At 39.1% G+C, this 13056-nt stretch overlaps 1 protein-coding gene across 4 annotated transcripts in view; it reads left to right on the forward strand.

Annotated features, from left to right (window-relative positions):
- Window positions 1–13056, forward strand: part of MED13L (mediator complex subunit 13L) — a 171939-nt gene that overhangs the window by 110243 nt on the left and 48640 nt on the right. For all 4 annotated transcript variants that reach the window (XR_014931986.1, XR_001558545.3, XM_015878154.3 and 1 more), the window contains 5 exons: window positions 4689–4834; window positions 6113–6307; window positions 6686–6877; window positions 10404–10566; window positions 11411–11515. Coding sequence is in view for 2 of the 4 variants with exons in the window: in XM_015878154.3 (XP_015733640.1) it covers window positions 4689–4834; window positions 6113–6307; window positions 6686–6877; window positions 10404–10566; window positions 11411–11515 (801 nt within the window). In the remaining 2 variants the exon portion in view is untranslated. The remainder of the gene's footprint in view (window positions 1–4688; window positions 4835–6112; window positions 6308–6685; window positions 6878–10403; window positions 10567–11410; window positions 11516–13056) is intronic.

A 13056-nucleotide genomic window follows, 5' to 3' on the forward strand; every position in this document is an offset into this window, starting at 1 on the left:
AGTCCTAGTACAGAAGGATATCACTTCTGTATGGCTGCTAGCAGCACCTTTGTGGGGAATGGAGGGCAGCCGCCTCTTCTCAAGGTTTCAGTTTCCCTGTGGCTCTGGGACACCCCAATGAATCCTGTTACAAATATGCTGGTTGGTGATTCTCATGTCCCTTGCTTGGTGAGACCAGGTGATTGAGAGCTGCATGATCTGTGATAAAATTAGCAAGGAAGTGTAATTTAGGGCGATCCGGGGTTTAAGCTTTGCAGTACTGAGCTGCTGAGAAAAGGTCAGTTTATGCCTTAGGCTGAAAAAGAATGGAGCAGTTGGTTGGCCGGTCTCCATCAGCATTAGTCAGGCTTGTTCTTGATTTTAGGTTATTAATACTCAGAAGGATGTTTTTCAGTCCTGGTCTGCAGAGCAGAACTGCTTATAACAATTCAGAGGTGATTTTATGTCCCCTTTATTGGATGAAATGCCAAGAGCACAGCATAGATTGCTTTTTTGAGTTACGTGTAACCTAACATGTAACGTAGTACCATGAGTACAGTGTGTCATGTTGGATATATGTGCTCATCCAGCTGCAGTCCCACTATACAGAGAATTAGATCTTTTGTGGAAATGAATTTTCCAGTGGAATCTGTTTCATGCTGTCTCTAAATCCATTGAATCATGATGAAGGTGAGGGGATGTTAGAAATTTTAAATTTGTTTTCAACACATCTGCAGAGAGTGGTACAGTTAAGAGTGAATTCCTGATGTTGTTAAGGGCGTGCTCATTTTTTCCTAAGGAAGTTTAGAATTTCAATTGAAAATGAGCATCATCATGGATATCTTTAATCCTGGGTCTCATCACAGAGTTTTACAATTGTCTGAGTTGGAAGAGACCCTTAAAGGTCATATGGTTCAACACCCCCCCCCCACTGCAATGAACAGGGATGTCTATGGCTCAGTAGGTGCTTAGAGCCCCATCCAGCCACCTTAGGTGTCTCCAAGGATGGAGTATCCATCACCTCTCTGGGCAGCCTGTGCCAGTGCCTCATCACCATAGTGCCAGACATAACTTTTCTACTTCTATATAAGTATAGTATTAAGGGAGAACTATTGTGGCTGTTATTGCAGAACGTGTTCCTCCGTGCAGGATTTGTATGGCAAAAGCCTGCTGATTTTCTGTCCGAGAGGGTGAAAACTTCCCTCCTCAGCTGCTGTAGTGTTGCAGTACAGTGTTCGTAGTGTTGCAGCAGCGCTGCTCTGTGTGTAGCTCAGTCCATCCTTATTAAGGTCATTACAAAAAAAAAAAAGAAAAAAGAACAGGACTGTCTTAATCTCAGACTTCATAACCAGCCAGTATGGAGAGCAGTTTATGTTGTGTATAGAAAAGGTTATGTGCGTTGGACATGACCTTTCCTCCAGCAAAGACTAAAAAGACTACAATATAATTACTCCTCCAAGTGTTGGCTAATGGGATGTGCAGTAGTTCCACCATGCTGCAGATTGGTGTTGTCAATCAGAGTACAAACTGCAGATCCCATTTGCCCCCCTGTGTGTTGTGGGAGGGGGGAGAGTGAGGGATGTGAGCCTTGTTGAGAGGTGCTGGTGACAACTGAGCAGTTGCACTGGCAACAAGATTTTGCAACAAGTAATACATACAGTCTTAATTTAGAGTGAGAGATAATAACATTTGTCGGAGTGCTTGATCTGTTCCTCTTGTACATGTTCCCATTTGGTACATGCGTTCAGAACTCTGTTATGAAATGCATTTCTTTAGCATTTTCTTCACTGAGATTGTGGGAATAAGCTCTTTAAAGTTTGAATGCAGACCAGCTGAGCTTTCATTGGGTATTTATATAAACCTACAACACAGAGGAAGAGTAAGACAGTAAATCCGTCAGATGTTCTTTCTCTGCCAGTGTTGTGTAGTTTAAACCTGGTTGTGTTTTCATAGTTCTTGTTTGATTTTTATATGTACATAAATTTAACTTCATGTATTTCCCTTTAAGTTCTTTATAGTCACTTAGGGATTGGTGCTCAGAAAGGGGTCCTAAATATTACATGAACAAGCAACTTGGTTACCTTTCTGGCTATCTCCAAGGTTGTTTAAGGTAATGAAGGCCCAGAGAAAATAATCTGAAGGACGGTTGTTGTCAGTTGTGGCGATGAGGTGCCAGATTGATGGTCTGCTTCATGCAAATGCTCTTTATTGAAAGGATTTTATGTGTTATTCATCTTCTTTCCTTTGTATGTTGTGTTATGTTACAACAGATTATATGGCATTGCTGTTTCTCTTTGGGGCTTTTTCTTATCAACTTCCTTCCTTCCTTGTTAGAAATTAGAACAGAGAACAGATTGAAAGTACGATTAAGTGAACTGACATGGAATAACTGTCAGTGTGGAACTGAGGTGTGGTATTTTTTTCCTTATATTTCTATTAATAGAAGCCTTCTATTTAACTAATGTTTTTAATTTTAGCAAGTCTCTCCCTCAGTAAATATAATGGAAATAGTCCTTAAAGTGTGTGCTCAAGAATTTGCTGGCTCAAGGCTGCAGCGCTCAGCAGTTTTAGAACTTGGTCTAAATGCAGTTCTAGCTGGAAATAACATCAAACACTCCGTTTGGGAATGGCACGCCGTAACCGTGGAGGCTGTCAGTGAGCTGTAAAGGAGGGATGAGATTCTGCAGGGAGACCACAGAGCCTGTGTAGGGTAACATAGGGCCGCACTGAGCTCCGGAGCCACTCGCGCAGCTCTGATGTGTAATGCATCTGAAGAGCTGCCGCTGTTCCCGAAGGCTGTGTGTAGCTCAGTGAGCTTTGTGTGAATCCTGCTCAGCGACGTCTCCCATCCGCAGCAGGAGTGAATTCTGCAGCTTGGCGTTTGGGGAGCTGTGTGAGACGCACTGAAGCCAGGAATGTCGCTGGCCGGAGCACGCATTCCTCACTGGAGGACCTCACAGTGCTATGATGCTGTTTGCTTAAAATAAAATCTGTCTTTGTTACTAAAGTGAATGTTTTGCTCAGAGGCTGCTGGAAGCTTATTAGGAATGTAGGAAGTCCCCAGGCCTTGATCACTATTACTTTGTGGTCTTTTCCTTCTGTTCTATGGAAGACAGGTGGGACTTTTGCAGTCCAACACTGCAAGAAGCACGCAGAATCAAGGGGGATTGCTGTGTAATATCCTAAAGACAGGAGCTGAAAATGACGACTTAACAAACAGCTTTGTTCTCCTTTAGAGAGGCTGACCTGCTGCATACGGATTTCTCTGCTGGGATTATCCCCGTTTGATCTTAGACCAGATTTCTGATCCTCTTTTTATTTATTTGAGTCGTCTTTATATTTGTCCTATGTCGAGGAAGTAATGGGTTGTGATTAAATAGTTGATTTTTGTGTTTGTCATTGATGAACACAATCTGTTCTCATTTGGTTATACATATTACATGGGGCAAGGAAGGTAGATGGACAGAAACACCTGAAGCCGTTCTGTTCCTCACCTGCCACTTGCCTTGTAAATTAACGAGCAGTTTATTTCTACAACACTGATGACAGAGCGCAATGACCTGACATTTCTTTCCCTCATGGAAATGAAAATCTAATAAAACCTTTCATTTTGTAGCGTTAATTGATTGCTGCAAAGTATTTCTGAGGACAGAATGATAGTGCCAGTCTGTAATATAAGTAACCCTTTCTCACTGGATTTTCTCATCTGACCATTTTCTGTTTCCCTGCGCCAGTGTTGGAGGCTCACAGTACAGGGCAGTATCTTGTTCTACATGATGCATGGAATCATTCCGAGGTTATTGAGATTAATACGTCTTCCTGTTCTACACCATCAGTGCCTTTGTTTAAACGTAACTGACAGTAGTTGAGCACTTGGTTGTCTTAAATACTCAAGTGGAATTGCTGCAGTTGGCTGTGTTTCTTTCTGGTGAAGGTTGTTAATGCAGGCTGTATCATGGCCGGCCCGGTGCCAAAGGCAGCAGCAGCTCATGCTGTATGCAGCTCTGTATTGGGCTGAAGAGTCACTGCATTAACTGCCCCTTCAGCTTTAACAATTTATAGGTGGTTAAAATGATAAATCAGAAGCATGAAATGTGTTGTTGGTTTTTTTTTTTTGTGTCTTTGTGGCAAGGGATTTTCCAGCAAATAGTCAGCAGTGCTGGGAGGTTATTTTATAGGTAGAATAAAGTGGGAAAGTTTTAAATACCATCCACCTCCAATTAAGTTTAATAGTCAGTGACAAAACCACAGTTCATCTTAGACCATTGTCAGCTTCTTGTAATATTCATGTGCTCTTATTTTCTCTACACAGGGTCTCAGAAGGTGTTTAACAGACACCTTTCCTGTTTCTCTCCTGTTTCTGTTTCAGCTTGAATCAGCTGCAGAGTTGATGCTGAAGAACTGCTGTTATTTCTGAATGCTCATTATCTCTTGAGCTCTAGATAAAGTCCCTTTTGTTTGTAGAGATCTTACTAATTGAAACAAGCAGGGAAACAAATCTTTCAGATAGATGCCAGCACTGCTAAATAGTTGTTTAGCAATGGGTGCTGCTGTTGTACTTGGTTATCGGACAGTTGATTAACTTGTACTCAGTGGCTACAAGTGACAAGAGTGTATTTTAGCTTCTTACGGCTATGAAATCACTAGCTCCTTTGAGTTCACTAATGTGTTAATAAATTCCTTTCTCTTTTGTCTCCCCCCATCTCCAGTGAGCATTTGTCATGTGCCTTCACATTCTTTCTTCATGGGGAAAGCAATGTGTGCACCAGCGTGGAGATTGCTCAGCACCAGCCAATCTATCTGATCAACGAAGAGCATATCCAGATGGCCCAGTCCTCTCCATCACCATTCCAAGGTAAGGGAAGTGGTTTGGGGAATGTGGTCCATTTAAACCTCACTCCTGTGTGGGAGGAACCTGCTCCCGGTGGTGTTATCTTCAGAGATGAATTAAAATAAATAACTCTTCAAACAGTTCGGTTTCTATTCAGGAAGGTGGGGACATAAAGGAAAGTGTTGGTAGCACCTCAGAACTATAGCTAGACATAAACGATGTGCAGATTCTCTAGAGCTTTCTGTTTATGAATATTGTCTCAGAAAGTACACGTGTAGTAATTTGTTTTTTAAAGGTGAATTACTTATTATTTTAAAAAATGAACGTACTTTTTCTTGAGTGGTGTTTCCATCAGTGGTTTCAAACCTGTAACTTAAATAGCATAGGTATACAAATATTAAGCAGGGTTGAAAATGCGTCAGAAAGAATGAAGTGTTGATGCAACTATGACTATATATTTGCCCATGTAAGCAATTAGAATCGTAGAATCATAGAATCAGGGTTTTACAGAATTAAGTTAAAGCTGCTTGAATTCACGATGCAATTGCAGTGCAGTGCTCTACCTCTAAAATTTAGAGTATTTCAGTCATTGAGTCATTACACTCTGGAATTATAATTTCAAAGCAATTAAAGCAAGAGATCTTTATAAAATTAAACATTGAAATGAAGCAAAATGCACAGACTAGAAAATGAGTGTTCGGAGAAACTTGTTTGAAAAATATTTCTTTACAAGATGTGAAGTTTTGACAGAACAGTAGACTCTTACACCACTTCAAATTTTATTTCAGCAAATTAAGTTCCTTGCTGTCTTAAATAAAATATAACTAAAAGCAAAATGAAGTTAAAATGGGAATACTTCTGTTGAGCAGCTTCTTATCCCTATTTGTCATAACTGTGGTCTTCTTCAGGTTTGGTTCTCTATCCGTTTTAACACTGAGAAGGCCTTAGTACCATGCGTTGCTGGTAAAAGCTACTGTTAAATGTCCATCTCCTATTACTTCCATGTATGGTCATCCCTTTACCAGTGAGAGTTGTTCTAATACACTTAAATAAATTTGTTATGGATATTATTAACCTAAACTGCAAAAAGGTCTTTTAGCTCAGCAAGGACAGCCATACAAGATGCTAGAACAGTGTTATGAAGCCTTAAATTCCCAACCTTAACTGATTTTCCAGTGGTTTTTCCTTGAAGATGGATCTTTAAATCAGCATACAAAGGGAATAGTGAGCCAAGTTAGACAGAGGGCGCTGACAGGTAGTTGAAATGTACGTACTGTAAGCACTCTTACTCTTATTTTGCAGTTTTGGTGAGTCCTTATGGTTTGAATGGTACACTCACGGGTCAGTCATATAAGATGTCAGACCCAGCAACTCGTAAGCTCATGGAGGAATGGCAGTATTTTTATCCTATGGTGCTGAAGAAAAAAGAAGGCATGAAAGAGGAAGAAGAGCTGGGATATGACAATGATTTCCCCGTGGCAGTTGAAGTCATTGTTGGTAAGTTTCAGTATTCTGCCTGAAGCATTATTTTCTTCCACATGCTTTTAAAAAAAAATCTAATTAATCAGAAACAGCTATTATAATTTTCCTATCTTCTCTTGTAACTCTCTTGACGCTGGAACATCTGACTAGTTATCTTGCCTAAAGCTTCTTTACTCCCTGTATCCCACATGCTATTATTCACATTATCAAGCTTCTTGTTTCATCCCTGTGCTGGTTATAGAAGGTTGAATGTTTATTAGTATGTAAAATTCCTTACTTCATTGTATTTCAGACAAGTATTGCCTAATTGACATTGAAAACAAGTGGAAGCTGCTAGAACTGCTGAATATTGTATGCTATGTTTAAAACTTTTGTTTTTCCATTTCGTTATAGGTGGTGTAAGGATGGTGTATCCTTCAGCCTTTGTTCTCATCTCCCAGAGTGACATCCCCATGTCACAAAACACTGCCAGTACTGGAGGCCATATAAATGTGGGTCAGCAGGGGCTTGGAAGCATGAAAGATCCTTCTAGTACCTGTGGAATGCCTCTTACTCCACCCACTTCTCCAGAGCAGGCTGTTATGGGTAAGCAATAAGCCTAACAGCCTAGAGTTGCTATTTCATCTCTGCTTATATGAAGATAAGTGTGTGAAAAGTAGCAGATAAAAGACAGGAAATAGACTGAGATTTAAGAGACAGCTGTTTCCATAGGTCTGTGATAAATGAAAACTGATCTTTTAAAAACTCCTGAAAAAGACACACTTTTGAATGAAACTTTGTGAATTCTTTCCAGCTTTGTTTTCTGTAACACCATTATCTTTGTGCTGTATTGCAAATACGTGACTGACTAGATTATGCCAGTGTTACAGGTGGATTTTGTGTGTGCTTCTGAAGTGGTGTTTTTTTTTTTTTGCATCGAGATGAGAGTGTTGATTTATTGTTATACAAGGGTGTAATGATCAGTATGTAGTTCTTTTTGTACAGAGCTAGAAATACTGTGTTTAACTAATGAGTCATGTTTGTATAATATTAATATGCAAATATAAGCTACTCTTTTCACCTACCACCATTAGGTTTTAGATAGGGGCAATTCAAAAGAAATTCATAAGTCTACAGGCCTGGTGATGAAGAGCTGGCCTCTCAAATGAGGGCTGACATGAGATTCCATGCTCTGTGCTCAGTACACAGGGTGCTGCACAATGCCTGCCACTCCACTGCCTCTTCTGTCTGCTTAGAATGCACCTTCTGATCTCAGAAGTCATCTTCATGCTTGATAGATGGGATGCTAGATCATAGAATGATAGAATGGCCTGTGTTGAAAAGGACCATCCAGTATCAATCCCCGAGCTATGTGCAGGGTTGCCAACCACCAGACCAGGCTGCTGAGAGCCACATCCAGCCTGGCCATGAATGCCTGCAGGGATGGGGCATCCAGAGCCTCCTTGGACAACCTGTTCCAGTGCATCACCACCCTCTGTGTGAAAAGATCCTCCTAAGATCCAACCTAAACCTCTCCTGTCTTGTTTTAAAAGTCACTACCCACCCTCATAAAAAGCTGTTCCCCCTCCTGTTTATATGCTCCCTTCAAGTACTGGAAGGTCACGATGAGAACCTCAATATCTTGCCTCTTTAGAAATAAATATGTGTATCAGGTTGCACCTCAGAAATTAAATGTATTTATGCTGTCTGTTGTTATCTGGAATACGAATAAGCCCTTTGCATTAGTAGTTGTTGGAGGGGTTATGCTGTAACTAACTCTGTATCACAGTTTCAGGTGAGAATGTAGGAACAGAGGAGTCTTAGCCATAGAGAATATATGTATAGAAATGTATGTTTGTCTGCATGTATCTAAGATGATAAAAGGGGAAAAAAGAGTGAATTATCAGATACAGCAAAAAGAACTCAGTGGATTTTGTTCAAAATAACATTTTGAAAGCATGTGAAAAATTGCCATTGTATTTTTTAAATTTTCAGATCCCTGTTAAACTTATATAATATCCCAAGGGAATTCTGCTTTACAGTTTTCGTAACTATTAAAGTCTCAAAAAATGTTAATATTGTTCAATCTGGCAGCCACCATTTCTGTTTGATCTCTGCTGTTGTTTAAGAGAGCAATATGAAACTGGTGTTTCCCCAGAGAATAATGAAAGGATTCCATTATATTGTATCATTTACCATTTTAAAAGATCTTGACAAATTGGAGAAATGGATCAGAAAAACATGTCGTGCTGTGCAGAACTGGTAAATGGGTACATAAAGTGGGTTAATCTGAAGCATGTGAATAATCCTTCAGTTCTGCTCCATCCTGGTAAAAACGTGGGTGTAGTTCCACGTCTACTTTTGAACACCATTATTAAGCAAAGATGTGGACAAATTGAATGGAGTCCAGAAAAGCGCAGTATAAATGATGATAGATTTTTGCAAACAGGGCCCGCAGGGAAAGATGGAAAGAATTGAGGCTGTTTAGTCTGGAGAAATTTGAAGGAGAGACAGTCTAACAGTCTTCAGAGACATAAAAGGGGAAAAATAATAATCTTTTCTCTGCAACCAGTATGTAATGAATCTAAACTAGAGCGAAGCAAATCTAGGTTAAACATTGGGAAAAACTTTCTCTGAGGGAAGATAATGAAGTGTTAGAATAATTGGCTGGTGGGAATCTGCCATGAGCAGAGAGGTGGGTGGGTTGGGTTGGTTTTTCTTCTTTTCTCTCTTTCTCTCTTTCAGAGTGGGTTAGGCAAATGTTGTTTTCTGAAACAAGGTTGCAGTTGATCAGGGGCAAAAGAGGGGATGGGCTTCATGATCTCTTCAGATCTCTTCCAACCACACTTTCTGTGGTTGTCTCTAATGTATGTAGAGAAACAGTTTTCCACTGGAGTTATAGAATGGGATTTCTTTCAGGTGTAGAACAAGAGTGTAGTATAAAGGACATTAATTTTGGGGGAAAAAAAATTGTTAGCGCACACAAATGCAGTCTCAAAGCTCTTGTAGGCCCTTGGTTATCCTCCCTTACCTCCAGTTCTTCCCTCTCCATCACTTCTTTCACACTGGCAGTTACATACATCCTGCTATTAGCTTATGGAATACATATGTGTGTGCATTATGTTTACTCGTTTACATGCATTTCCCCCTGAAAAGGAGCAAATGTGCTAATTCTTGAAGTTTTGATCTGATTTTTATGTTTTTTATTACCAATACATTGAATTCTCAAGTGATGTGGAGCATTTGAAAGCCAGCAATGTAGATCATTAGTCACTAACCTCAGTATGTGTAGGAATATACTTTTGACTGCCTCTCTTTTGTTAGAACGCTATGTGAAAAGAGAAGCAGGAAAGTTCTGGGTGGAGAAAGTAACTGTAAGCATGAAGAATGGAAGAAGATACGGGATTAGGGGGCTTGTGTGCAATTGTAGAAGCTGGATTTTGAACATCACCTTATAGAAGTCAGCAGAACTGCCTTATTAGATGTAGCGATGTATGGCAGTGAATACTTCCAGCATTTCCTTCTTAAGGCTTTTTAAATTGTGTCATGCAGAAGGACAAAGTGTTCTGTACACTGATTTGACCTTGTTAAGATGCAGCCTGTCCTCACTTAGTTTTCCATCCAGGGCACAGTGACTGAACCAAATGAGCCTAAAGCTCCCTCTGCTGTTCCAGGTTCTGCTTTTAAAGACGACTCTTGGATTTCAGCTAATCTAAACAAAACCGCAGTGTGTAGTAGAAAAAGAAACATCTGCTTATACAACAGCTGATAAGGTTCTCACAGACAGAAGTAAATGAAGCGCAGAGTGTAAATAAGAATGTTCGGGTTATTAACATGTTGAATAATATTTTCAGTTCTATGAAATATGATACTAATTGCACAGTACAGCTGAGAACCTCACGTTATTTTAGTTGTATATATGAACAATCAGTTGATAAACTGGTCTGTAATAGTTTGTATCTAAACTGTAAGACCTCATTGAAGCAAGTTTTGATTTTGGTGTTTCAGTTCAGGCTTAATATAAAGAAGTAGTGTCATGGTGTTCCATTCATTTCTTTGTTGAGGTTTTATTTTGTGTATAAATAATGATTTCTGCTTTCAAATAATGAATAATGCTTATTTTATCTTGTAGGAGAAAGTGGATGCTCTCAGAGCAGTATCAGCCATTCAGCTGTACAGGAGGGGGCAGTTACTGTACACAGTCCAAAGAAATCAAGCAAGATTACTCCAAAATTTCACAATCATATGGTTCAACGTGTCTGGAAGGAATGCATTCTCAACAGGTCACAGTCCAAGTAAGGCAGTACTCCTTATTAATACCATATAAGATGTAGTTAAAATATTAATAATTTTTCCTTAGATGTTATTCCTGACAGAATTTTTTTGCCACTGATCAAAGCTAATATTGTAATGCAGCATTATCAAAGAAAATTTGTTACTATATTCAGTTGAAAACTCTTTAACGCTGTTCATACTGCATTTGCAGACATGTATTGTAGTTGTGTCAGACTTTGAGGTTAAAAATTTATACAAGGTGCTTTTAGTGAGGTGCTTTCAGATCTAATGTCCGCAGTTTCTAGCTCCACTTGTAGCTACTAGACTGAAAGTTGGGTGACTAGAGGGTGTGTTTGATATTTAGAACTCCAACGATAATGTTTAAAGAGCTGGACTACAATTCCTGTGATAAGGATATGGATTCTTTTTAGCATCACAGATCTTTATTGCTTAAATTTTTATTTATTGCTTAAAATATATTCGTGGCACAAAATGCCTAAAAATCCTTTTTTTTTTTTTTTTTTTTTTTTTTTTTTTTTTTTTTTTTTTTTATTGTTTCCATGCAGTTTCCTATTTGAATATGTCGGATGAATTTTCAGATTCAATCTAAATTGCTTGAATCTTATTTTCTGTTCTCAAACCCCAGACAAACATTTATCTGACACAGAGCTGGTACCGTCCTCCCATATAAGTTTTAGGTGTATTAGAGGGAAATACTGTTAAATAAAGAATTATATTTCAAAGGTAAAGTAGCAGATAAGAATTTTATTTGAGATCAACATATGTGAATTTATGCATGCTTGTTTATTTAAAGTTTTGTTTTACACAGTGTAATAATCACTACAGCAATTGTTTATTCCTTAGGAGGAATCAAATTACAACTGCAAATCTGGAAGTGGAAGTTCCTAACAATACTGTTTCTTGGGATTTTGTGGATCCAGCCCAAAGAGTCAGTTGTTCTTGTTCCAGGTGAGCTTCACAGACAGGAAACATTTCACATGCTGAGAGAGTTCAGTTCAGATTGAGGTGCCCTTTAAGAAGCCGGTTGCAGTTTAGCTGAGAAAAGAGGAAACTCTAAAACTGTGCAAATCAATCACATTCAGGTGATTAACAAGCATCTCTTATCATTGTCTACTTGTCGCAGGCAACTTAAGTGGAAAAATGGTCTCAGATTAAAGAGCCAAGGTCTAGAATCACTCAAACATTTCTCATTTGTAATCAGCCCATCCTTCAGGCTTTTTGGAGATGTGAGCTTCAAAGCTCCAAGATTTGGAGTGCTAAAATTATGATGAAGAGGAGCAGAAGCTCAAATGGCAACTTATGCAGAGTTGGTTCAGAATTAATAAACATCTGGTACAGATCAGTGAAAGAGTTTGCATCTTGCCTGAGTTTCACTGCATCCTGATTGAGGAATTCGTTTGGAAAAAGGCAAAAAAATCATTTTCAATCACACCAAAAAGGCACCGAGACAAAAGAGCAGCTTTGCAGCATGGTCACCTCTGTGAGAGGATGAAAAAGAAAAGAGAGCACAGTAAAGGAGCACTTTAGAAGTTTATTCAATTATCTGTCATTTTTGAACACTGGAAGTTTCTGTGCTACTCGCATAGAAGAGACAAACCAGCAGCACCACTTCTACTAATTGATTTGTAGAATTATCAGAGGTGCTGGAGATGGCCAGAAAAAATGGCTTCTGCTGGAACATTCCTGTGAAACAATTTCTACTGAAATGGTTAATTCCTGAGGTCACCATCTATTTATTAGACTTGTAAAAATGTTGATGTGACCTAATGAAGTTATATTTAAGTATTCAAAGATGTAATGACATTCTTGTGCTCAAATAGAAACACTGCCATGCTAACCAAGCCCCTGTGGTATTGTGCTTGTTTGATTGTTTGTTTTATTTTAATACTACAAGAGGGGGCTTTGCCAGAATTATAGTCAACAGCTGATGATATGGCTGAAATGATTTGCCACTCTTTTGGCTGATGGAGGCATAGCTGGTTTTCCTTTTTCCTTTTCTTTTGACAGTGAGGCGAGCTTGAGAATAATGCTCTAGGTAATCATAACAGTTGTTTAACCAAATTATTAAATGTTTGACCTGTCACAGTAGTCTGTACAGGGCATTATGTGCAGACAAATCTGCATAGAGAAATTTAGGAATATAGGACTCCATTGATCACTGGAAGGCTGTTGTTTAGAAAATGAGAAAGCCTGATTGCATCCCTGTACTTTGTGACTGACTTCATACAAAGCGGGTTCTTATTTGTGTATGTGGAAGAAGAGATAAAGGAATGCAAAGGGATTGTGTGTCACGTGGAAGGCAGAGTGTTGAGTCTGCAAGACCTGTGCTGCCTGAAGTGAAAATGTTGCTCTTCTGCAGCTTTACTTTTACTTTGATTATTTGTTGGTTGAATGCATACTGTTGAATATATATATGTATATACTCAGGAATGTGGAACAAATGAGTGTTTTGTCAGGATGCCAAGTGTTCTCTATAGAAAAATGAAGTC

Source organism: Coturnix japonica, chromosome 9, assembly GCF_054131305.1.
Source record: "Coturnix japonica strain WE chromosome 9, WE-NBRP24, whole genome shotgun sequence".
NCBI lineage: Eukaryota > Metazoa > Chordata > Aves > Galliformes > Phasianidae > Coturnix > Coturnix japonica.